The 27,056-nt window shown below is 32.9% G+C and overlaps 1 protein-coding gene across 1 annotated transcript in view; it reads right to left on the bottom strand.

Moving 5' to 3' along the window:
• Nucleotides 1–27,056, bottom strand: part of LOC143238542 (nephrin-like) — a 129,699-nt gene that overhangs the window by 63,622 nt on the left and 39,021 nt on the right. The window contains exon 2 of the mRNA XM_076478873.1: nt 14,622–14,759. Coding sequence (XP_076334988.1) covers nt 14,622–14,759 — 138 coding nt within the window. The remainder of the gene's footprint in view (nt 1–14,621; nt 14,760–27,056) is intronic.

The raw sequence follows: 27,056 nt of genomic DNA, 5'->3' as shown, positions 1-27,056 counted from the left end.
ACACAACATAAGCTAATGCATAATGTTAGGGCCCGGCATGGTCAAGCGTGTTAAGGCGTGCGACTCGTAATCTGAGGGTCGCGGGTTCGCATCCCGGTCGCGCCAAACATGCTCGCTCTCCCAGCCGTGGGGGCGTTATAAAGTGACGGTCAATCCCACTATTCGTTGGTAAAAAAGTAGCCCAAGAGTTGGCGGTGGGTGGTGATGACTAGCTGCCTTTCCTCTAGTCTTACACTGCTAAATTAGGGACGGCTAGCACAGATAGCCCTCGAGTAGCTTTGTGCGAAATTCCAAAACAAACAAACAAACAAAGCATAATGTTAACACAGATAGGTTTTGTTTATAGTGATATTGGTCGTTTTAGATTATAAAATAAGAATTAAACGACATTAAAATAAGGTTATTTCGGGTCATTGAAGTGGTTAATATTTTCTTATTTGCTAGATGCTTAACTTTATACTAGTTGTAAACAAGAATATTGTTTGTATGTATTTTTATTTGCTTTATTTAGTTGATATATATAAACATATATTTTATGTAGTGTATATATGTGTGTGTGTGTGTGTCAATAATGAATAATTATTATTACCAGGTCAAGATATCATTTTATTGCCAAGTGAGAGTGATTTATTTTTTTCCGAGACCACTTCAAGAATTGATAATATATAAAAATTGTTTAATTTCCAAAATGTAACAGTCTATGATGTTACTAGTGAACTCATAAAACATGTACTGTCTACCTTCAGCAAAAATGCTACTTGAATACCGGAGATATTTTTGACGTTCTTTATAAATCGTGCTCCCTCCTTCCAAGTTGCACAAGTGGCTCTGCATACTTTTCGTTATCCGTAGTAGGCAGAGCACAATTAGTCCATTGTGTAGCTTTGTGTTTAACTAAAAACAAACATATAAATTAGGTTTAAACGAATCAACGTATTTTTTTCTGTACTGCAAAAGATTGTCGTCTGTAAAATTGTGCTCCTAAATGACTTTGTAATAATTCTTTTCTGAGTAACTGAAATCTTCCGCTATGAGCTATGTCCATATTTATATTATAGAGTTTGAACAAATAATTTTTAAGTACGCTTAAATGAACTTTCCAGCTTTTAAACTTCCGTTGAAAATCTTCGTATCAAATAAGTTCCAACAAATAATTCATGCTGAGGGTACACTTATAAATGATATTAACTTTAACTTAACAAATGAAAATATGCAAACAAAGAAGAGCAACAAAGAAATTAACAACCTTGTTTCATATTTTATGACTTTTAATACGGTATGTTTTTATAAATGATGTTTCGACATCTAGTTTTTGTTCTCTGTTTCTTAGTGCAATCTCATTAAGTAAATGACTATGGAAGGAAACAAGGTACCATATTGTATTCTCAAGACGGTTGGTATGGGTATTGGTATTTTAATTAAGTACAGAACATTGTTTCGACTTTCCTAAATCATTTTCAGGTTAATAAACGTAAGAAGGTCGAAACGTTTTTCTGTACTTTATTTCAATTAAAGTGCTAATACCCATACCAGCCGTCTTGAGCATACATTTTTACTTCAAGTGGGTTTCTCGTCATCACGAAGGTACCATATTATATATATTTATTATTTAGCGGAAGAAATACAACACATATCATTATAAAAGATATGCCTCTGTATGTATCAGGTCCATATATGTAAAATTAATAAAGCAAATTACTAAAACCAAAGCTCCTACGAAAGTTGCTACCCTAGTAACAAAGCATCCAGAATATGCCGCTTCAGTCTGGATTCGCCAACTAAGTGGAAACCAAAGGATTTCGCCTGAGGGTTACTTAGCTGTTGCATTATATCAAATTATGTCGACACTTGAGAGGTACATAACTGTTACGCATTAAGTACTAGAGGGGTGACAAACATGACAATGTCACAGTTCAACAAAGTGGAAGAAGAGGGCAAACTACTGTGGATACATTGCTATGCTACCATACAACTTGAAGATGAGAGTTGTCTGCTACAAAAGAGAAGTTATTGTGAAATGTCAAACGACATCCTAGTTATATCATAGAGACAACAAACTTATGTTTATTGTTTTCATTTACGTATTTAATTGCATACATTTCACTAAGGCAGATCATATTACTAGGTAGACTGTGTTACCAAGCTCTATAGGCAGATCATATTACTAGGTAGACTGTGTTACCAAGCTCTATAGGCAGATCATATTACTAGGTAGACTGTGTTACCAAGCTCTATAGGCTGATCATATTACTACGTAGACTGTGTTACTAAGATTCTATAGGCGATGGTATTGCTTGGTAAGTTGCGTTCTTAAGGTTCCTTACGCTAGGGTTGATGGTGTTTCTATAAGTAGATAGTTCAGTAGGATGATTTATTCATCTTAAGATGATCCAACATTTGATTACATCATCAATATTGAAGTCTAGGTTTAATCACATGTCCTAAAAGTTATAAGAAAAATAATTATTTTTAATGAGACAACAATTATAGCTCTGATTTTATCATGTGCGTTATCTTAATTTGTCCATTATTTGAATGAGGAGAACATTATAACATATCTAATAATTTACATATTTTTACAATTATCTGCCTTGATAGGATGTTATCATAAATAACGTATTGTTCTTTTTGTATAATTTGTTTGTTTAAAATTAAGCACAAGGCTACACACTGGAATATTATTGCTCTGCTCATCACAGATACTGAAACCCGGTTTCTAGCATTGTAAGTCCGCAAACATACCACTGTGCAACTGAAGGAGAATATTGTTTTCATAAACATTCAATTTGACAGTTAGTACAACTGATTGTGTTTTAAGTATCTATTTAATTCAGAGCTAGCATATAAATTATGATTTTGCTTCCATATGAAGATTTTATTATATACATTTTGGATTTCCTGATACATCAACAATATGATTGAAAGAGTGATTTATCAGTACTAAACTTTCATTTTTCGAAATGGTAAGGATATTACTTATCGACCTAAAATACATACAGTTTGAAACCAGGAAGAAACAAGCTCAAGACAAACATTTGCGAAACTGTTTACGAGAAGGTAAGCCTAGTGATAGTTACAAAAATACTTGAATTGTAAAAGACGTATGTCATACAAATTAAATATAAAAACAAAGTTTGTATGTTAAATGAATATTAAGTTGATTCTTGTAAACATAGTCAGTTGTACTTGTACTCTGTCTCACAACAGACAGAATTGTAAATGTATGTGACGTAAATAACTGGCTATGGTGTGATGTCTGCTTCATTCAAAATAATGAATGAACTAAGATAGTGCATGTTATAAGACTAACTTATGTAACAGTGCTATATTAACTTATGTAACTGTGCTACACTAACTTATGTAACAGTGCTAAACTAACTTATGTAACAGTGCTATACTAACTTATGTAACAGTGCTATACTCACTTATATAACAGTGCTATAATAGTCATCTCCTTAGAATAATGTTTTTATTAGTAACATTTCAGGACATATAATTAAATCTCGACTATAATGTTGAAGTCATCATATGATGAGGCACCCTACTATGGTCTCATTATTCTATTGAGCCATCCGCATATAGAAATATCACTAGCCTTTGTAGCAATAACTTAGTAACACAACTTGCAAACCAATACCATCTGCCTATAGAACCTTAGTGACATTATTCGCCTTTGTAAAACTCATGAATTCAAATATTTGAATAAAAACTATAAACACGATTTAAGACAAGCTGAAATCTGTATACAGTCTTATAGAAGTAGTGTAACGCATTCTACCTATAGAAACACTGGCTGCTTTTTCAAAACACGCATATTGTAAGCCTAGTACTATGATCCGCCTATATAATTACTACCCCTAGTAACGCCATCTGCCTATAGATTCATAGTATCACAATCGTCTATAGAATCTTGGTAACACCATACTGTCCATATATATTAGCAGATCGAATACGATATCACAATCTTTCCTGAGACAGCCGCACTTCGTGGAATTATTACTTCTAGCAATACGCTGTCTATTAAGTAAAACTGAAACTACGATGTCACGTGATATCTTCTATCACCATGCCTTTGCAAGCAGACAATTTTCGTCGATGGTATTATAATGACCTGATATGTTTAATAACTACTTTATCTATACTTGTTTATTATCTTCGTATCATTAGAAAAGCGGTAAGCCAAAAAAGCCTATCTTGCTCTATTTATTAACGAGTGAAGAGCATGAGCTGAAGAGGGTCTGATAATATCTTATACTGTGATTTATAAACTTGTACCATGAAGTACAAAAAGGTTCTTGTGATTGGTTTTTCTTGACAGTTAACAGTAAGATATTTTTACTACTCAGCTTTTACCATAATGTAGTTAATTTTGATAACAAAAATATTTAAAATAATGGAAGAGAAAAAATGAGTTAGTTTGTTTTCGAATTTCGCGCTAAGCTACACGAGGGCTATCTGCACTAACCGTCCCTAATTTAGCACTTTAAGACTATGGGGACAGCAGCTAATTATCACCACCCACCGCCATCTCTTGGGCTACTTTTTAACAACTAATAGTGGGATTGAACGTTACATAACGACCCCACGGTTGAAAAGGCGAGCATGTTTGCTGTGACGGGGATTCGAACCCACGACTCTCGGTTTACGAATCGAATGCCTTAACCACCTGGCCATGCCGGACCATTTAAGAGCGGCAAGATACATTTTTATTTAATTTTTATGGAAAATATTGTATCTTATTATTTAATAACCCCATATCAAAATATTAGAACTTGCAAAGTCACGTAAAACTGGAAGATTAGGTAATAGTTATTTAGAACTATAATGACATAGGCATGACACGTGACAGAGTAGTCAGTTAAAACGAAAATAACTTGAATCTGAAAAAAGTCTAGCGACTTTAAAAATGCACACTTTTAATTGTGACTACATTTATAGATTACTTTTTATAGTTTTTCAACTGTGTAGAAAGATAAGATATTTATTTGATAGATTTGTAAAACTAAAAATAAAAGAAAGCTCAAAACTATAGCTCTTAAACGTCCAAGATGTGTGTTGTGTTTTTCTTATAGCAAAGCCACATTGCGCTATCTGCTGAGTCCACCGAGGGGAATCGAAACCCTGATTTTAGCGTTGCAAATCCTTAGACTTACCGCTGTACCAACGGAGAACAACGTCCAATATAAGACTGGACTATGGACAGGTGGTTAAGGCATTCGACTCTTAATCCGAGGGTCGAGGGTTTGAATCCCCGTCACACCAAACATGCTCACCCTTTCAGCCGTGGGAGCGTTATAATGTGACGGTGAATCCCACTATTCGTTGGTAAAAGAGTAGTCCAAGAGTTGGCTGGGGGTCGTGATGACTAGCTGCCTTCCCTCAAGTTTTACACTTTTAAATTAGAGACGGCTAGCGTAGATACCACTCGTGTAGGTTTGCGAAAAATTCAAAACAAATCAAACAAAACAATGACAATACAGCACGCTAGCGCTATATTTAAAAAATATCATACGACACGATAGCGGGATTCATATCTCCGTAACACACCCTTAATTTTTTAATCACATTAACTCTATTCATCCCAACATTAGCTTCACAAACAGGAAAAAAGCAATCAAATATCATTTCTTAACCTCAAAATTGCAAGAACCGACACACAATTTAAAACACAAATCCACCGAAAATTACCCATACTGGACTATACATTCCTTGGGACTCAGCTCTTAAAACAAAACAAAAACTCAACATACTAAGAAACCAAATAAACACAGCCATGAAACTCTGCTCACAAGATAAAATTAACGACGAATTAGACAAAATAAAACAATACTTCATCAACATCAATAAGATTCCTACACAAACCGCAGAAAATATTATATGCACACACCTAGACAGAAAGCAAAATCAACCAACAAAAGTAAATATATCTCACGAATCAAAAAATCACGAAACCATATACTGCTGTATACCATATATTCCTGACATCAGCAAACAAATAACCAACATTTGGTAAAAACTAGCAACACAATATGACATTCCAGTTAATACCAAATTTATTCAAAAACCAGCACAAAACTAAGGTCCATACCATGTAAAAACTACACTGACAAACACCACACCAACATTATTTATAAAATACAATGTGATAACTGCCAGGACTTTTTTATTGGAGAAACAAGTAGAAAAATGGAAACCAGATTCAAAGAACACAAAGAACGTTTTAGAACACTGCAAATCAAATAAACATAATTCAACCATAGAAAACACCCAAATACTAAATAAAGAAATAAACATAAAGAAACGCATAATTAAAGTAGCCTTACTTATACAACAAACCAAGCCAAGAATAAACCAATACAAAAGAATACCTTTATACCTATATTAAAAATAATATAATAAATAATACAATAAATAATATAAAATTATATATTCAAACATCTAAGCTCGCCCTCTACATTCCTACACTCAATTACACAACCCTCTTCAAACACGTGGTCAGCCATCGGTCAGTTACCTCTTTCTTTCTTTGTGGGGCCCGGCATGGCCTACCGCGTTAAGGCGTGCGCTTCGTAATCTGAGTGTCGCGGGTTCGCGCCCGAGTCGCGCCAAACATGCTCGCCCTCCCAGCCGTGGGGGCGTTATAATGTGACGGTCAATCCCACTATTCGTTGGTAAAAGAGTAGCCCAAGAGTTGGCGGTGGGTGGTGATGACTAGCTGCCTTCCCTCTAGTCTTACACTGCTAAATTAGGGACGGCTAGCACAGATAGCCTTCGAGTAGCTTTGTGCGACATTCCAAAAACAAAGAAACTTTCTTTGTGAGTCTGACGATGACCGAAAAAGGTCGAAACGTTGTTCGCTCCTCTACATAGAATTTTCTCAATCCATAACAGCCGTTTTTAAATATATACTATCATACTCTAACTTTATTTTACTCACAATCTTAATCAACATACCGAATACTTAACTTGTTTAAACAGATTGCTTACATGAAGGATATACTGCAAATTAGAAAAAAAAATCTTATTAATATGACCAAAATTCTTCAAGTAGGTTTGCATATGATAAAATACGCATTGAAGAGTGTGAATGTGTTAATTTCATTTTTTGAAATATATCGGTCATGGTTCCAATGGTGATAAAACAACATTGACAGAAATCGCACAGAACAAAAATATTATTGGTACATTGTAAGATATGTTAAACGACAATTGAATATATATACATATATTCCATGCTAGGTATTCTCTCTTATTTACAAATGGTTCCTGAATGCAGAAAAAGTCTAAATTCATCTTAAGAAAATGAAAAATATGAGGACTTCGCAATAAGCATCATTTTTTACAGCAAGAGGTTTATTATTTATAGCAGTACATAGACTTCAGATATTAATAACATCAAAAAAGCTTGGCATGGCCAGCTGGTTAGGGTGCTCGACTCGTAACAGGAAGGTTGCAGGTTTGAATCCCCGCCACACCAAAGATGCTTGCCATTTAAGTAGTGTAGGAGTTAGAAAGTTACGGTCAACCCCACATTTCATTAGTTAAGGAGTAGCTCTACTAGAGTTGGCGGTGGGTAGTGATAACTAGTCGCCTTCCCTTTAGTTTTAGACGGCTAAATTAGGAAATGCTAGCGCAGATAGCTTTCGTGTAGTTTTGCGCAAAATAAAAAAAACAATAACAAAACAAATAAACATCAAAAAGTCCCTGTGATATGATGCAAAACGATCATTAAATCACACTGAATGTTTCACTGATATAACTTAGATAAGACAATAAGGAAAGAATCTCCATAATGCTTCTTTTTCTGGCACACTTAAAAGTTTTTCTCTGTAAATCAGTTTGCTTGAGTGCACTCTAGGCTAATGGTTGATTCGATTTATTTTGTTTTAGGCACCCATGCGGAATAACAAAAGAGCTACTAGTATTAGCCGTCCCTAATCTTGAACTAACAGACTATAAGGAAGGCAGCTAGCTAGTCGACAATATTGTTTACAAACTCCTAGGATATCTCTAATTATAAAGGATTGTTTCTCATTCTCATAACGCACCCACATTCCCAAAATCCGGAGATCGTTTGAGTGGTAACGAGAAGCGAATCATACATTTTTGAAAACACAGTACAGTACTCTAAAAACTAGGATATGGCTGGCTGATTTAGCACACGCCCATTTGATACTTTGTCTTTAAATTTCCTTAACCCACTGAACTACTTAAGTCACCAATTTCAAAGTAATCATATGCTGATACGACTATATTTAGTTGTATAAGAATCAGTACAACAGTTTTGTTAAAGGATTCTTCAACATATATGTAACATATGCTTGTTTATGATTAAATAATACTACTTAAGAGACATTATGTAATGGAATATGCATTAATTCAGTTTCTGCAACTAATCACGAGAAGTAAATAAAGGCACCATTATTTACAAAAGCTAATGTTCTTTCCGTTAAATAACCTTGCTTTCTTTGTGAGTGATGTAGAGGTTATTCGTATATTTCCAACTGTTAATCTATTTTTATAACTTTGTTTTTCAAATTTTAACTACATTAAAATATAATAATTACATGAAGCGTGTAAAATCGAATTTTATCAAACTGCTGCGTACAAGTTGTTGTGTATGTCATTTAATTCATGTTAAAACATATTTAAATATCCAGCCAAAATATCTTGAAAAGTAAAAAAAAAAGAGAAAAAGAGAATTCCAATTCATTGTATTTTTATCATTGTACCTGTAACGGATATAATGTTATATATCTATTTTAATAATATATGTTTGTTTCAGTTCAATATATATTTAGAAATGCATGTAACTTATGCTGTTAAATGTATATTGCAAAAGTCCCGCCTCTTCTCAAAATTAGTTACAGATTTTCGAGAGCCCCCGCCGGTACAGCGTTAAGTGTAAGGATTTATAATGCTAAAATCAGGGATTCAATTCTCATCAGTAAACTTAGCAGATAGCCTGATGTGGCTTTGCTCTAAGGAAAACACGAAAAAACATAGATTCTAGAGTGTAAGAATCAACAATATATGTTTTACGAAGGATTAGCGTATCTTCAAATATGGTTTCAAACTAAACTTTCGAGAACCTCATCTTAATTCTTATAAAAGGTAACCAGTGCAATGCAAAGAGATAGTTTTTTATTGTTGGTTTGCTACAGTTTGTATAATTTATACCTCGGAAGCTATAACTGTGATAAATATTTATTTGTTGAAAAACTACAGATATTTGACCGGGAACGTTTGTATATTTCGGACATTACAAACCGTTCGACTTCACAGAATTAACTTTGGATATTAGTATTCATACGAGCGTAAACAGATATGTTCTTCGACGAAACTTTAGCTTGTAAACTGCGTGACGCCGACCAAGAATAATGCTAGCTTGCTTTCCCTCAAGTTAATTGTACCTATGTATCAACATAGAATTTATTCGTTCACCATGAACTGTCGATAAAATATTCAGTTCCAGAATGAATAATAATGAAGACTCAGAATTGCTTGTAAGTTTGTTAAACTTGTGTACATAAATCATCATTTGTAATAATCGTGTTTATAAATTATATTGTTGTTTGCATAATAAAACATATTTGTGTTGAGAAAGAAATTGTTGGTGTCAATCTTTTTGGTAAATATTATACAGTTGATACATATTGACATTCAGTTAACTTCTAAATTAAAATTAAAATTTCTGGCTATTTAAAATCGTAATACATCGCAAAACAAGTCGGAGACTCGTCCGAGGTAAATTATAATACGTAACATAATTCTATGATGGTTCAGATTTGGGAATTAAAAATTATTTGAACGTAAGTTCAGTTTTACAGCACACAAATAAATTGATGTAATATGAATAATATCAAATTGTTTTATTTTACTGTGTTTATGAGGTATCATCTACGTATTGAGCTAAAACAAAGATATGTTTTTTTTATTCTTCCTCTCAAGTGATTTTGGATGAATTTCATTTATTTATGTGAGTTAAATCAATAAAACACGCTTAAAATGCATTCATTATTGTTTAACTATGATTTTCAGTGAAGAAACTCACACAGGAGTGTAATACAGATTAGGACATTGCTTATCTATATAAATATGAGAGTACTGTCTGTTATCTGTTGCATATCCATGGAGCTACTGCGTAGGGTATAGATTTTCAAGAATGTTAGTATGGAGGTTCACTAGGCACGTGCAGGGCGTACATACATATTTTCAGTTTTGCATTTTGCGTTTTTCCGTTTTTGTGGACGTTTTTCGCGTTTTTAACGCGACTTTGTTCCGTTTTGATGGATCTTTACTGGATTTGATAAGAAGGTTTGATGGGTCCATGGAGAGATGCATACAAACTTGTAGATTCACATCTTGTGTTTCGCAGTTTATGTTGTGTTTTTGCATGTTTTTATAATTAAGTATAAAAAAGCAACTTCTCATGTTTTAAGATAAATTTTTATTAAACAATAAAATTCTAGGTACTTTAGCTAATGTTACGTGAAGTATATCATGTGGATTACATGGGATTGCATAACGTTCTATGTTTAACGACGACAACTTACTAGAAATACTCTGAAGTAGGATGGCACCCACTGACACTCTTGTTCTGAGGTGAGTGATATGAATTGAATTATGGAAATAGGAGTGACCAGATGTTTGGTGGTTGCAGGAATATTTTACATTTATTAACCCTTTTTTTCTTCATTCACCGATGATGTGGTATTAATTCAAGAATAAACATTTATATGCAATTACAAGTAACTAGATAATTGCTTTATTTAACTAGACGACAATTGCTTCGTACTACTAATGCTAGGATTAGTACGTATCGATAACTTTGTTCGTTTTTTTTTTTTTTAATTTCGCACAATGCTACACAAGGGCTATCTGCGCTAGCCGTCCCTAATTTAACAGTGTAAGACTAGAGGGAAGGCAGCTAGTCATCACCATCCACCGCCAACTCTTGGGCTACTCTTTTATCAACGAATAGTGAGATTGATCGTAACATTATAACGCCACTACGGCTGAAAGGGCGAGCATGTTTTGTGCGACGGGAATTCGAACCCGCGACCCTCAGATGACGAGTCGAACGCCTTAACCACCTGGCCATGCTGAACCGTATCGTTAACTTCACGAAATACAAAGCAATGTTCCACAGGCCGTAGACACTAGTTGCTTGCATTGAAAGTGTTCAGTCCAGCGTTTACTATTATTACGCTTAACGTGTTAAAGGCATGAGATGCTTTCCTTGACGACGAACAATAGTGAAACATAGAACCATTTTAAAGCAGTTTTAAAATTGTTGATAAATAGTATTCAGAAAAAATTATACACTGAAATTTCGTTTTCACTTTCTTATCATTAAAAAAAAAATTTGCATCATTGCTGAACGAAAATTGAATATTGAATATTTTCTAGAAAACTTCATTTGGGAATGAAATATAGGCAAAGCTGCTAAATAAAATTTTCCAGTCTTATGCCGTCTTTACAGCAGATGCATAGTGTTTAGAATAAAGTAAAACGTTTCTCATTTTTTATTCGGTGGAAAAGTAATAAAGATTCACACTTTTTGTGTAATAAGAAGCTATGTAGTCTCATTTCTTCTTTTCCCTTTTTTTTTTTTTAATTATGGCTACGAAACTACCGTATTGTTTAATATTGCCAAGCAGTTTTCCCTAACAATAATGCAATTAACAAATATATGATGTTACTTTTTTTGCCTGAGATTAATGGCAGAGTTTCATGAAACGAATTCCGTTTTGAAGAAACGTTCCACAAATTAGTTGATTCAGCATAAGAATTAGAACCAGATGAGACTTTTTTTAGAAGACACTTAAACACAATTTCATATTATGCTGTGTTTTACCGACCTTATTATTTTTATAATTCTCTCTTGAGAATCACAGCAACATTTCCGAAGTTGTTTATGTTAGTACGTTAATTACGTAAGACACATAGCGCAGTGAATATGAATTTTAAGATTTCTATCGATTTATAGCATTGAAGCGAACCCTCGCCCCAGTGGCTCAGCGGTATGTCTGCGGGCTTAAACGCTAAAATCCGTGTTTCGATGCCCGTGGTGGGCAGAGCACAGATAGCCCATTGTGTAGCTTTGTGCTTAATTCAAAAACAACAGCAACAGCATTGAAGTACAACGATTACATAATTCTGTGGGTAAATAGTATGACTGGATAAGTTATGAAATTTTGTTATAACCCATTATATATATATGTTTCCATTTGTTTTCTTAGCAATTCGATTCAGTTTAGAAAGCACTACTTATTCATTTTAAATAATATAATTATATTTATTGCATTATTAAATCTAGCTGTGTAACAGTTGTAGAAAACGATGGAAGAATAATTATTTGTTTATAAAATTTGCTATACTGTTTAAATCAAACAGCGATTTTATGTGTTTTACTAAGAGATTCATAACTGCGTAAGTCGTACCACAAGTGCAGCCAAAGTAGCTCCTTTTTTATTTTCATCAAGAACCATGATTTATGATTCGAAGTTTAATTCTCTTTTGTTTTATATTAATTAAGAAGTAAAATTCAGAACTTAAAAATGCGTTTCGATAGTTAATTTGTGAACAAAAGTAGCTATGTTTTATTATTATTGTTTCTGTAGTTCTTTCCGATATTTGTCTCTCGAGTTTGTTAACTGTTTGTTCACTGTTTTAAAAGTGGAATCTTTGGGTTAATGGAACTTATTGAAACTTACGTGTATTTGTAAAAATTATGATGTATATAACGCAGCAAACTATTAACATCAAGAAAGCGTAGTTGTACTATATTAATAAATTTAATATCGTTGTTGATAACACTTAAACATTGTACACACAGTTTTAAAGTTGCGGATAACACAATGTTTAATAATATGTAGAAATAATAACAGTTATAAGAATTATTTTGTAGAAATGCCACGTAAAGATGAGCAATAGCACACGTGCTTAAATATTACATATTATTAATTCTATTTCAGCAAATATTGATTGTAATAGATGTACAATCAAAAACGTGTGTTTTGAAGCTAAATTATATGAAACATGAAATGAAACTAACACCTTTTTTACTGCAATCTAGGACGTTAATACTATGGGCAGTTGGTACCGAAATGAAAAGAAATCTGTTATCAATAATTTTTCCGCGTTGTCATTATAGCTTTTAGACACTGATTATACTATTTAAATGTCGAGAAACGTAAACGGAACTAATATACAAACAGATGTAAATGTAATACGTTTATATACTAAATGTAATTTTTTTTTATAAAGCTACCACGCGTTGTTATATAGAGTAATTACAGGATATTTGTGATCATTTAAAATATTAAAAAGCAAAAATGTTCTACTTATTTAAGTACAACATATGTTTGATGATTAGTTATCTTACCACTGAAATGCAACTTTAAGACAGTTGTTTTTATACTGAGTGAATAAAACAGTCCTCTGATTTTCTTGAACGTTCCAGAAATTTCTTGGTATATCTAACACGGTATTAATATTTAATTTTAGCTTTGAAGAAAGTGAAGGATGTTGCAGTTTATATTACTTCCATTTTATAATGTGTACAAAATGTTATTCATTATAAAAAGTATATTTTTTACGCTCATTTTGCAGTCGTGTTTCTTTCATGTAGATTTCATTTTTATAGAAGCTGCTATTTTGAATAACATATATTATGATAAAAGCATATGGGTGTGTTCATGTCAATACCTCATACGTGTGTTATATTGCACTGTAATAATCAAATATGTGTATTAAAGATGAGTTACAGATCATTCAACAAATATCAAAGTTTATAATACGTTTTTAAATGAAAACTACCAGAATTAAAAGGATTCAGTACTGCCTAAAATTTGGTAATTACTGAATAATAAAACGTTTTACCCAATACTGATGAACACGGACGTAGTATGCTTCAGAAACTGAATGTGTTTGCCATTTGAATGCTGCCTAAACAAAGCCCATTTAAACAAAATATAATTGTTTTATGTTATAACTTACAGCGTTTAGACTAAATAGTATTTATTTTAGCACACTTGAGATGATTGCACCAGTGATCAAAACGTCGCACGTGTTCAAAAGACAGATCTAACTTACTGTAAAGGCTGTAACTTGTAATATAATATAAATAATCAGTAATAAAACATAATTTTTACCGTATAATGAGTTTGCATTGTTTTAAATATGATAATAGAGAACAGTGTTGAAATTATTTTGTTTTAGAATTTCGCGCAAAGCTACTCGAGGGCCATCTGCGCTAGCTGTCCCTAATTTAGCAGTGTAATACTAGAGGGAAAGCGGCTAGTCATCACAATAGTGGGATTGACCGTCACATTATAACACCCCCAAGGCTGAAAAGGCGAATATGTTTGGTGCGACGGAGATGCGAACCCGCGACCCTCAGATTACGAGTCGCACGCCTTAACCCACCTGGCCATGCCGGGCCGATGTGTTGAAATCACTTCGTGTTTAAACCAATATTCTCAAATAGGTAACAAAAATGAGAGAACTTCTTACAAAATGAGCATATACAGGTATTTTAAATATGTCTTTCCACGAAGCATCAGTATATGAATACAGTTGTATTTTGCAAATAAGTGTATTTAAGATAGACTTACCTAACACAAAACCGTCCCTACTCCATTGAACAGCTCCTGCAGCATAAGCAATGTGACACTGCATCTCAGCAGTTGCTCCTTGTATCACCTCCTTGTCCTGAGGTCGAACCCGAAAGTACTGTTGATGTTGACACGTAACTAACGAAAGCCAAAACGATAAATATTTTAGCCAGTAAATATTGCAATATATTTTCAAAATATCAAATAATAGAAATTTCATAATGCAAAAAATAAGAATATAGATTTTGTTTACTTCTTACTGCTACTGAAGAAAAGCTTGTTTTCAAAGAACTACAAACTAAAAACAGCGAACACGTGATGAAACTTTGTAGAATGGACGGCAACTACCTGTAGAAATTATCTCTGTATTCGTGGATTTAAGTATTTACCACAACCTTCTTCTAAACACATTTTTATATTTTCATATTCGCTGATAGATTTACATTTTTAAGCGTATCGAGAACGTTCCACTTTACTAAGATGTAATTTTTCATATACATTGTGATATTTAGTGTTATTAATTACAATTATTGTGTGTGTGTGTTAATGTTTGTAATATAAGTACCTTTATATAATTCGATGTACGTGTCTGTCAACAAATCAGTTTTTAAATGTTCGTGGGTTAAGGTCGCTGAACGTACTTATGGTAGAACATGATCTCGACGTCCTACGAGACATAAGAAATACAATGGTAAACACGCAAGTTTTCTTGACTGGTTTCTTAACAGTCCCCGCTATAAATGCATAAAATATCGCCCCCATCCCCAATGACACAGGTGTATGTTTACAGCATTTTTAACGCGACAAAGTAAGTTACGATACAGATAGTACAGACAGTCCTTTGTGTTGCTTTGTGCTTAACAGACAAACAAACATAACGAACATAGTTTTACGATTAAAATTATTTGCGTATTATACGTGATGACAAGAAACCCACTTGAAGAAAAATGTATCTCAGGATGGCTGGTATGGGTATTAACACTTTTACCAAAATAAAGCAGAAAACAACGTTTCGACCTACCTGGATCATCGTCAGGTTAACAATGAAGATCGAAAAGTTTTCTCTGCTTTATTTTGGTAAAAGTGTTAATACCTATACCATCCGTCCTGAGGTACATTTGGGTTCTATATTCGTACATACAAAAAAAAAAAGAATATACGAGTTACAGAAAATTACATATTACTCAACCTTCATCAAGGAATAATTCAAAAGCAAAACCTGTGTAATTTAATGATCATACGTGTTTACCTTACAAAATATTTGAAACTTATTATTTAATTATAAATAGTTTCTTGAGGCGATATTCTGAAGTTAGGATTGATATATATATTTCCTGAATAAAATATTCGAAACCCATATTAAATCTTAAAGTGGTTGAAAATTCTTTACGCAATAGGAGGCCCGGGTTGTGTTTTGTGTTTGTGTTTTATCTTATAGCAAAGCCACATCGAGCTAATTTGCCGAGCCCACCGAGGGGAATTGAATCCCTGATTTTTGCGTTGTAAATCCGGAGACATACAGCTGTTCTAGCGGGGGGCAGGAAGCCTGGTGTTCGAAAGAGAAATTCTAAAATATAACATTGCTATAAATATCTTTAAACTTTTAATATTGACTGCCGATAACACAAAGCATTTGTTTTATGTGTTTCATACTTATTGTCCCTTACACATATATCAAAGCAATAAGACATCTAGCATAATATTATAAGTGAAGTAAAAAGTATCTTAACTGCGTTTTTATTTCTAATGACTTCATTTTGTATTTTAATATGATTTTCTATTAATTGTATGGTAATAAATACATACATTTAACAACTTACGGTTTTGTATACGTTGTGTAATTACTTTGAAACATAAAGAGCACTGTCGTAACATAGAGCATGATAGACGTGACGAAATGTTTGTTTGTTTTTCAAATTTCGCGCAAATATAACGTGAAAAACTGAGCTGTAAGAACGTTATGAGGCTTCATAATAGTTTTTTATACAAGGTAGTCAACCTGCGTTATACTGAGAAAAATGACTCTAAAATGCTGCAAGAAACATTGTATGAATTGATAATTATAAACTTATTTTTCACTATTACCTTTGTAATCTTGTGAAACCTTTTTGTTTTCTCATATTTTGTTATAACAATAAAAATAAAACGTTTATTAAATTTATGTAAGTTCTTAATTTGTTGGATTAAGAAAATATATATTATTCTCTTGTATGTTAATGTGCCATCAGGAGCAGTACCGAGCAGCACTTATGAAAATCTTTAAGATTACTGAACAATGAGCACATTAATGATGAATGAGAGAACAAAGCACTCATGGGAAAACTGCAATTACCCACAGTTAGGTCTTCTCTAGTTCTTAAGCACACATCATTTAGAGAAATATTCACAAACATTTTAACTATATTTTCATATAAAGAGTTTTTACACGAAAGTAAAGAAAAGTTTCGGTAAGTTAGAAAAAAAATGCTGAGTCAGATTGGTTAATTCAAATTTAGTGTCATTCTTTAAATAGAAACGAAAATTCACATCAGTTGATTTAAAATTCCAGATTAGTGGACATTTTTTCAATGAACAAACCTTTTTGCAGCAATATAAAAGGTGAAACACGTACTAAAATGACTCTCGTCTGACCTCTACAATTAATAATCTGACAGCATACGCTTTGTAAAAACTTCTCAACGTCTGTTGTATACGCTTATATACCATTCGCATTGTTAATAAACATAATACTTCAAATTATTCTCGTTTGTTTGTTTGACTTTTCTCGCAAAGTTACCAGAGAACCGTTGCGCTAGCCGTCTCTAATTGAGCAGTGACAGGCTAGAGGGAAGGCAGCCAGTCTTCATCACCCCCTGCCAGTTCTTGGGCTACTCTTTTACTAACGAACAGTTGGAATGACGGTCACACTATCAGATCCTCAAGACTGGAAAGGCTAGCATGTGTAATGTGATAGGTATTCGAACCCGCGACCCTTAGATTGCGAGTTGAGTGGCCTAACCACCTGGCCATACCGAATCATTTGTGTTTTGCTAACCACAGGTACCGAAACCAGATTTATAGCGTTGTAAGTCCGCGGAAATACCGCTGAACCACTGGGAAGCATTATTCTTCATTATGAACACTTTCCAAATGATGTAAAATATTTATTGGAAGTAAGAAAATGTTTGAACATTAACATTTCCATCAAAAAGACTAAGCTACAAGAATATACAGGTATATACATGCATCTAATATTTTAAGGTGGTGGATAGTGCTTCTATGTGTTTTATTGTATATAAGACACCATTTTGTGTCTTAATTCTTTGTTGTAATATTTTTGAACTTCTGTTTAAATTGAGGCTTTTTCAAATGAATGCATAGTATCTTACAGAGAGTTGATAATGTATTTTCATGAATTATGTGTTCATTTAAAAATCAACAAACTACAATGAGTTGATACAATATATAAATGCAAATTATTTATTTTTCTTTATTGATAAATTTTCGCAAAATTAAAGATACCATTGTAGTTGCTCCCCCTCAGTGGCACAGCGGTATGTCTGCGGATCACACCGCTAAAAACTGGGTTTCGATACTTACGGTGGGCAGAGCACGGACAGCCCATTGTGTAGCGTTATGCTTAATTCTAAACAAACAAACAAACTGCAGTTGCCGAACATACGAATTTATTAACGCTTTCGTCTCATTAAGCTGTTAAAATACAAAATCTTTAAAATGATTAATTTTCCATTTTGGGATATAGTAACGCCAGAGTTTAAACGTTTTGTTTGAATTTCGCACAAAGCTACTCGAAGGCTATCTGTGCTAGGCGTCACTAATTTAGTAGGGTAAGACTAGAGGGAAGGCAGCTAGTCATCACCACCCACCGCCAACTCTTGGGCTACTCTTTTACCAACGAATAGTGGGATTGGCCGTTACATTATAACGTCCCCACGGCTGAAAGGGCGAGCATGTTTGGCGCGACGGGGATGCGAACCCGCGACCCTCAGATTAACAGCTTCTGTATATATCTGAATAAATTATAATAAATCATCAATTTATCTCTATTGTTGTAGGTCAAAAATAAGCTTATTAGCTTAATATGACCAAGAAGAGCTATTTTTGACGTTTTTGTGGATTTATTTTTAACCACTTCTGAGAACTCTACAAGTTATAAATAAGGCCAAAATGAAGTAGTTCAGCATCTGAGAACGTATCCTGACATGCCACTAACTGTGTATAAACGACGTAATGATTTATAAAATTTAAAGCGTGTGTTTTCACCTCTAGAACCATCGGTGGACACAGATGACAGCCCGATGTGGCTTTGATATAAGAAAACGCACACACGCACACACAGTCACCTCTAGAATGAACGCAGGCACAACTAGGACATGTCAGATTGGTATTTATTCTAATTCTTAATTTGCACTGATCTTCGTGGAGGATAATATGAAATTATATTTAAGAAAAAAACAATATTTGAGTATCGTTTTAAGTGACACGTGTTTGTTTGTTGATAGTTTAGCACAAAATTACATATTGGGAAATGTTTGCTCCGCTGATTATGGGCATTCGAAACCCGATTTTTCGCGTTCCATAGACATAGCCCTGTGTCACTAGGGAGAGAGCTGAAATAATGCTGTATGTATATAAAAAAATCACAATAATTTACTTCTTTTCGAGAAATCTAGTTTTATTCGTACAGTTAAGTTCGTTATTCTCTTCTTGAGACATTTCGCTTTAGAAAAGAGTTACTAATTGATATAAACTTTTCGTTTGCAATATTACATTGATCTATATAAATTTCAGCCAGTCTTATAAAAGTTTGTAGACTACGGGCAACTTTTTGTAACTTAGCGCATATTATTTCTTTTACTGTAATAAAAACTAGCATAAAACTTATTTGAGCTTTTTTCTTTCATTTCTATGCTATAGAAATGTTCGTCATAGATTTCAAGAAAGAAATAAGCGATTCGCACATTTCTTCTCTAAATACTTTACATACACATATATATTTAACAACAAAACAATAATTTTGCACTTACTTGCTTTAGGGTGTTTAAATTGTAGACAAATTCGAAATCTATTTCTTACCTGAAGGGCAATTCTTACGTTTTTTTAATTATGTTTTGATATCAGCCAGAAAAGTGAACTAAAAAGTTCGAGCTGTAATTTATAATAACATGTGATATCCTTCACCAATCATACAAGACTACCAATTCATTATTTCTCTTCTTTTTATACAAATATATCGACTGAAGGAAAAAGATTTTACCTTACTATCTTCCCAAAGTAAGGTATTACGAATTAAAAACAGTAACTCTTTGAGATTTACAGGTATCTTAATTATAATGGGTGAAGACTGTGGTAATATCATGTTATATGAAATTAGCACTTACTGCCATGTTCATACTGAAACTTTCACTCTCAGTATAAACATATTTCTATTACGTAAGAAAACAATGTAATGCCGCTTCATTGGATTCTCAAGCCATAACACAAGCATTCACATACACACAAATGAACAAAGGTTTGCTATTTTAAATTTTAGCTTTACAGCTATAAAAATAACCTGTGTTAATAAGATGAAAGGACACCGTAGATATATAATAATTCCAACTCTAGCAGAAAATAAACACAAAAATAAACGAACTGTTATGAAGTTCTTATAACCTTCGAAGTTTTTATGCAAGTAGCATTAATAACAGCAAACACGAATGTTTATTTCTGAAATTAAATATGCTGAAGAGTTCTTTTTTGACTATACCGAATGGATCATAAGAGAATTTCACTTGGGAGTCTCCAAAATATTAATCGAAATATGAAATCCGGATAATTAATTACATACATAAAATTGTAATATGTTGTATAAGGTCAAAGCAGAATAATCTTGGGCTATAATGGACAATAGCAGAGTTTAGCTATTTCTTTTATTAATGGTAATTATTTTGTTATGCCCTATCTCTTTTCTATTAAGGTAAGAAAATATTTAATCTAAAGTATGGTGTCATATGCATCAGTAAGCAAGTCATTGTTGTGTTCACTCACTAAAGCTGTTCCTCATAAGCTAGCTATCTCAGCTTAAATGATTTTATCCTTTGGTAATACTGTTTTCTCTTCGTTTATTGAACCCCACGGATGATAAAAAATCAGTATATTACTTTTCATGACAGATAAAAGTTTGTATGATTATTAAAAATGTTTAAAATTAATCACCCATTCTCATAAAACTTTTTTCGCACAGAATCTGATTAAGATGTTCAACTTAGCGCTTTATAATTTTTCATACTTTCATAACTCCAGAAATTCCAATTTAAAATATATTTCCTTTTTGTAGCTCACATACTGCGTGTCCTTTAATTTATTTTATATCTATGAGTGACTGCATTTTTAAAAATGTAGTTTTATATGTTTCGTGTATTCTCATCAACACCTCATCGATAATTTTTCTCAAATCATTCTCTGGACAGATTAATAATGGTATATGCTTTGAATAGACCTGGGAATTTGGTCAAAGCATCAAAATTGGCTTATTCTTGTGAAGATTTTAAATCCGTCCGATATACAAATATCAGTACTAGTAAATTTGGTGCAGTTTTATCGTTTTTACAGGGAAGTATTGAATTTCAATACGTTTGATGAGCACTTCTAAATGCTGATACTGTACGACAAAGAAAAATTATTTTTTGTGTAATTGTTGTATGTGAGAAAAAAAAAAATATTGCCACTACTTATATAGTTGGAAATTTTTATTAGGGTAGATCCGCATTACTGAAACACGTAATCAACTTCCAAAGCCTAGAGGCATTTCACTTTGTACAGAAATACTACCTGGAAATGCCAAACATGATCAATTAAAATCAATTTTAATATGACAAGATCTTGAAGTCATTGCAATAATAGTGGTCGTGGGTCGTACAAGCTATAAAAATTCGATATTTAAATGGACACCACAAGTAATCACACAGGAAATGTTGAAAGAGCAACTGAAGGATTGAGGTGTAAAATTATGCGCTACTATTCATGCACCAAAGTAGTGTACACCCTTCACTGACCATCAAACATGGAAATGATGCATGTAATGTCTTGCGATTACATAAGTAGTTATAAATTTTTAATAGTAAGCTGTACCATCATTATAGCCCATTAATATGCTATGACCAACATTTCTGCAGCTCATGGTCTTCAGAGATTAAAGGTTAGAAATACTTCAACTTTTGTATAACGCAAGAACCAGAGGCAACCAGTAAGTATCGGATACTTTTGCAAATGTGCTAAAATTTATTTGGTTCCGTATATACCAATACGTTGACCGATAACGTATATATTGTATAAGTGAACTATCCAGTGGAAGAATTGACCACAAAAGAGAAATATCTACCAACAAAATATAGATTCTCTTCACGAAAGAATCAGCTTAGATACATCTGCCTTTTGCCTAAAACTGAAAGAGATAATTGGTATGTACCAGTCATTATTGATTACTTCACCAAGTAGCCTGAAGCCAATTCACTGGCCAACACATTATTACAATATGTTTTAGGTAGATAATGCATTTCACGCGTTTTTATGTATCTTTAGAAATCAACGTAGATAAAGGGGCTAAATTTAACCGTTTTGCAGTTTGTTCGTCAAGTGATAGGCATTAGGATAACGTACACTTCCCTACTTCATCTTCAGTTTGATGATTTTGATGATGGGGTGATGTGTGACATCAAGCACATGTTTGCTGCGTTTGTTAACTTTGATTTATCTAGTTCATTCGAGCACCTAACATATATTATGTTGACATACCTGTGGTTGAAAAGTAGTTGACTGACCTATCTACATATCTCCTAATGTTTTGGTGAGAAGTACAACTTACTGTGAATCTGATGTATGTTTTATAACTTCGTGCAATAGTATATTGCAGTTTTCACAAGACTAGGTGTATTCTGCAATAGCCAACGTGCAGAAGTACAGTCAGTAATAAATGGGTAGAACACTTGTATGTCATAGGATATGCTGTCATGAAACATTGGTGTAATGAAAATTCAAACCTGCTGAATGGGTCATGTTTGTAGTATGTGCTTGTAATGCAGAAACAGCCTGGTTTTCGCTGTACTGATCAAGTAACAGCAGTTGTGCAACTTGAGTAGATGAAACAAATACGTCAACACATCAGACCTGTACATAACTGTTGAACCTCTTAAAATTTGAATACTTAATAGATTAAAGTGGATCAGAAACTTTAATCTGATGATGAGAGTAGTACGTCATATAATCTCGGTATATTTGACTGCTTGTGAAGAATAAGATAAGAAAATAACAGTAGAGGACAACTTTAACTTCACTGATAGTTGGTTGAAGAGCGGATCATAACATCCTCATTAGGAGGTAAGACTGCTACTTTATTTCTAAGATATAAAATGATGTTTCACAGAAAGATGTATGTGCAGTGTCTTGCGAAAGCCTCTTGATTAATTTACATGCAGGATGGTTAGATGGTTGAAAAATGGGCAAATCAAAGGAAAGTGAGACCCTTGCATTTTAAGTCATTGAGCAATTAATAGTTGTAAGGTATTGTTCAAATGTTTAGTTGCTCTTGCCCAATCTATATGATGAATTGTAGCAGAATATATATGAACAGACCACTTGAAAATCTCATTAGATGCACAACTAGAACAGCAGAAATTGTTAGATGAAAATCCTAAGGATTATTTTTAATGAGAATCAGATATTCTGACAAATAAGCTGAAGGAACCTGGTAATACTTTTTTCCCGATTACTTAAGTTAACTGTTTGTTGAAGCTTGTCTAAAATAAAATGTTATAAGTTGGTAAACAATCTGACTCAGATCCCGGATTAGCTCCCAGTTTATTATGTTACATATTATAATTTATCTCAGACGAGTCTCCGACTTATTGCGTTACGTATTACGATTTCAAATAGCTGGAAATTTCAGCTTTAATTTAGAAGTTAACTGAATGTTAATACATATCAAGTTTATATTTGCCAACAAGATTAACATAAAAAGTTTTCATTCTTAACATAAATATGTTTTAATTTACAAACAATAATACGGTATATAATACCAATTATTAGAAATAACGATTTATATACAGAAAGTTTTACAAAGTTATAAACAATAATAAGTCTTCTATCTGGTGTGGAACTGAATATTTTATCGCCAGCTCACGATAAGAGAATTAATTCTCAGTTGATTTTGTTACAGTTCGCTTCATGGCTATTCTCCTAACGTTTACAAGCTGCCCTTTCTCTGACAAAAATATACAGTGTCCTGGTCGAAATATTAACGTCCGAAATGAATTTACTGAAGGTAATTGGTTTGTAATGTTACAAATCTATAAACGTTTCTGGTCAACTATCTGTAGTTTTCTGATCAATAGACGTTTATTTTAATTACAACTACCGAGATTTATATTTTACTAACAATATTCTAAAAAACTGTCTCTTTGTGCTTTGATTTATAAGCTTTGGTGAGGTTTTTAAAAGTTCAGTTGGCAGAAATATACCAGCAATCATTAATATTTTACATGCACACAGAAATACATTGCTGAATAGGCGAGAATTTCAAAATATACTTTTAACAGTATAAGTTACACGCATTTCTAAATATATGTTTAACCAAAACAATCATGGAGACGTTATACGTTAAGGTCAATCCCATTGTTCGTTGGTAAAAGTGGAGCTTAAGAGTTAGCAATGGGTGATGAATAATAGCTACCTTTCTTCAATTCCTTCATTGCTAAGTTGTTAAACAACCACCTACACAACAGGCCGTCTGTGCCATGTCCACCGCGGGTATAGAAACCTGATTCTCAGCGTTATAACTTGCAGACATGCTGCTGAGACAAAATAAGTAAAAATAAACAATCAAACATTCCTGGGAATTAATAAAGAAACTTAGGATTATATGTGCGCCCTTTTAAAAATAATTGTTGAGAATTATCAAATGTATGTTATTTTCTGTATAATCAAAAAAATTTAATAAACTTGTAAGCATAAATCTAAATTTTTCTCGTTAAATTTTTCAATATAAACTTATTTTTATCGAACTTTCTAAATACAAACTGATATTTCTTTATTCAGTATACATTATTTAAGTAATGTAATAGCAGTGCAATGATATTTATCCATGCTGTCTTTGCATATGCCTTCTTATTTATTTTGCACTTAGGCATTGTTATATTAGAAAAAATTCACGATAAATATATTCTATTTCTTAATTTGTTGGTAAAGAAGGTTTGCATTCTTTCTACCTTCGAAAATAACATTCTTGCGTTTGTTTGTTCGAAACTTTTTCAAACATTTTTCAATCAAATGCTACAAATCTCGTATCGATGGAAAGCCCTGCGTCGAGGAGTCCAGAGTGCATATTCGATCTTCAGTTTAATATCACTTTACCTTTTACTCAAAATTTTCAATGCAATGAGTGTGATATACGTTGACGCAATGTTGTTGTCATTACGTGACGACTGGCTTCCACTGGATTCAAATTCAACTTTTATTTATTTATTTTAAAGTATTTCGCACACACAACACTTAATTCAGATGTATAATAAAAATGAAAAGTGCACTAAATACAATTTATATGCTCTTTTTGTTTTATTTAGGTCTAAACTACGAAAGCGCAGTTCGTTGAAAGCCATATGCTTAACACTAACACACATTCAGATATTTCTGCACATTATCTATATTTACCTTCATTACAACTTCATATTTACTTTACATTGCAATTACTTGACTTCGGTTGGTTTTATAAACTGCTGCAAACTCCTTTTAGCTATTGTTTTCTTAATTACGGTTTTATTCTTCTATTTATGTGTTTATTTCAACTCATAACACTGTGCAATACACTGTATGTTCATACTTGTTTTCTATTCTGCACACTATTACAACTACCATTACTTCAGTTTATTGTTTAATATACGTTTAGCTTTACTAATTAAAGGTACATCTGTGCAAGTTTGTTTATCTGTATTTTTTCAAATAGATCAGGATTTACCGATCTAACACATTATGTCTGAATTGTTTGTTTTGAATTTCGTGCAAAGCTACTCGAGGGCTATCTGCGCTAGCCGTCCCTAATTTAGCAGTGTAAGATTAGAGGAAAGGCAGCTAGTCATCACCACCCACCGCCAACTCTTGGGTTACTCTTTTACCAACGAATAGTGGGATTTACCGTCACATTATAACGCCCCCACGGCTAAAAGGGCGAGCATGTTTGGTGCGACCGACATTCGAACCCGCGACCCTCGGATTACGAGTCGAACGCCTTAACGCACTTGGCCATGCCGGGCCCACTATGTCTGAAAGAAATTGTAGCTTGAAAAAGATGCGTGAAAATTATAGAATAAGGAAACTTCAAATGAAAATTCCTACAAATATTTTTGCAGATCGTAAACAACACACATATATATATGTGCACGTAAAAAAGTGTAATGAAATATCACACAAAGAATTATATTTATATACATTCTGTTGATCGACTACTAGATGTTAGAGTTGTGAATCTGTAAATTTAGAGTTTATTCAGCTGCAGAACACGGGAAAATTGACTAATTTTACTCAGCTGAATGAACAATTATTTTAAATATAAAAACGTTAAAGAGTTTATAGTACAATAATAAACCAAGTGCATTCAAATCGAATAAAAGCTATTCTGTATAATGAAATAAGGTTATCTTATTAAGATAATAAAGACACTTAAATCGAAGAAACGTTGTTGGAAAAGTAAATAATCACTTCAAAGAAAACATAAGCAAGATATCTGAGTCGTCTATTGATTTTAATGCTATTATAATGGTGTGCGACATACATCACACGTTTTTGGCAATTTTATTTTAAGAATCGATTTCTGATGCAGATGATATTAAATAGAGTATGTAATAAAACGTCATAAAATAAAGTTTGTGTAATGTTGTGATCCATATCTATAGCCTTTTAAATTTATTAATAGCCAAATCTATTATATTTATTTTCTGCAACGTATTTCACAAGCTAGATATAAATTGCAATATAATAATAATAATAAGGGACTAAAAATTAAGGTGGTTTCGAATCTATACCTACTACGAGCTCTGATACTTAAAGCTACGAACTTAAAAGTGATTTTTATGAAATTTTTATTCCTTTAAGATGTGTCAAGATACACCGTGTCTGGATTTAATCCTTTTAAACAAAAGAGGAATATTTAATTAGTTGTATTATTACAGTATTGAGTTTCGTTTTCGTTTTGAAATCCAGGGAAAAGTCTGATCTGACCCTAAGTTACAACTGATATATATCACGTAGTTAAGCTATGTACGATATGGTTCCCATAACGTATTGAATGGATTACACTGTTCCGCAGTATTTAAAGGTCCACCAGTGCTATTCCTTCCTGCCAATACCTTGCATACATTACCATTGTATATGTTACACTCCTGCAAGTAAATGATTTAAACTGGT

Source organism: Tachypleus tridentatus, chromosome 13, assembly GCF_004210375.1.
Source record: "Tachypleus tridentatus isolate NWPU-2018 chromosome 13, ASM421037v1, whole genome shotgun sequence".
In the NCBI taxonomy this organism is placed as follows: domain Eukaryota; kingdom Metazoa; phylum Arthropoda; class Merostomata; order Xiphosura; family Limulidae; genus Tachypleus; species Tachypleus tridentatus.
The sequence above is the reverse complement of the archived record's forward strand: the minus strand, read 5'-3'. Positions and strand labels throughout refer to the sequence as shown.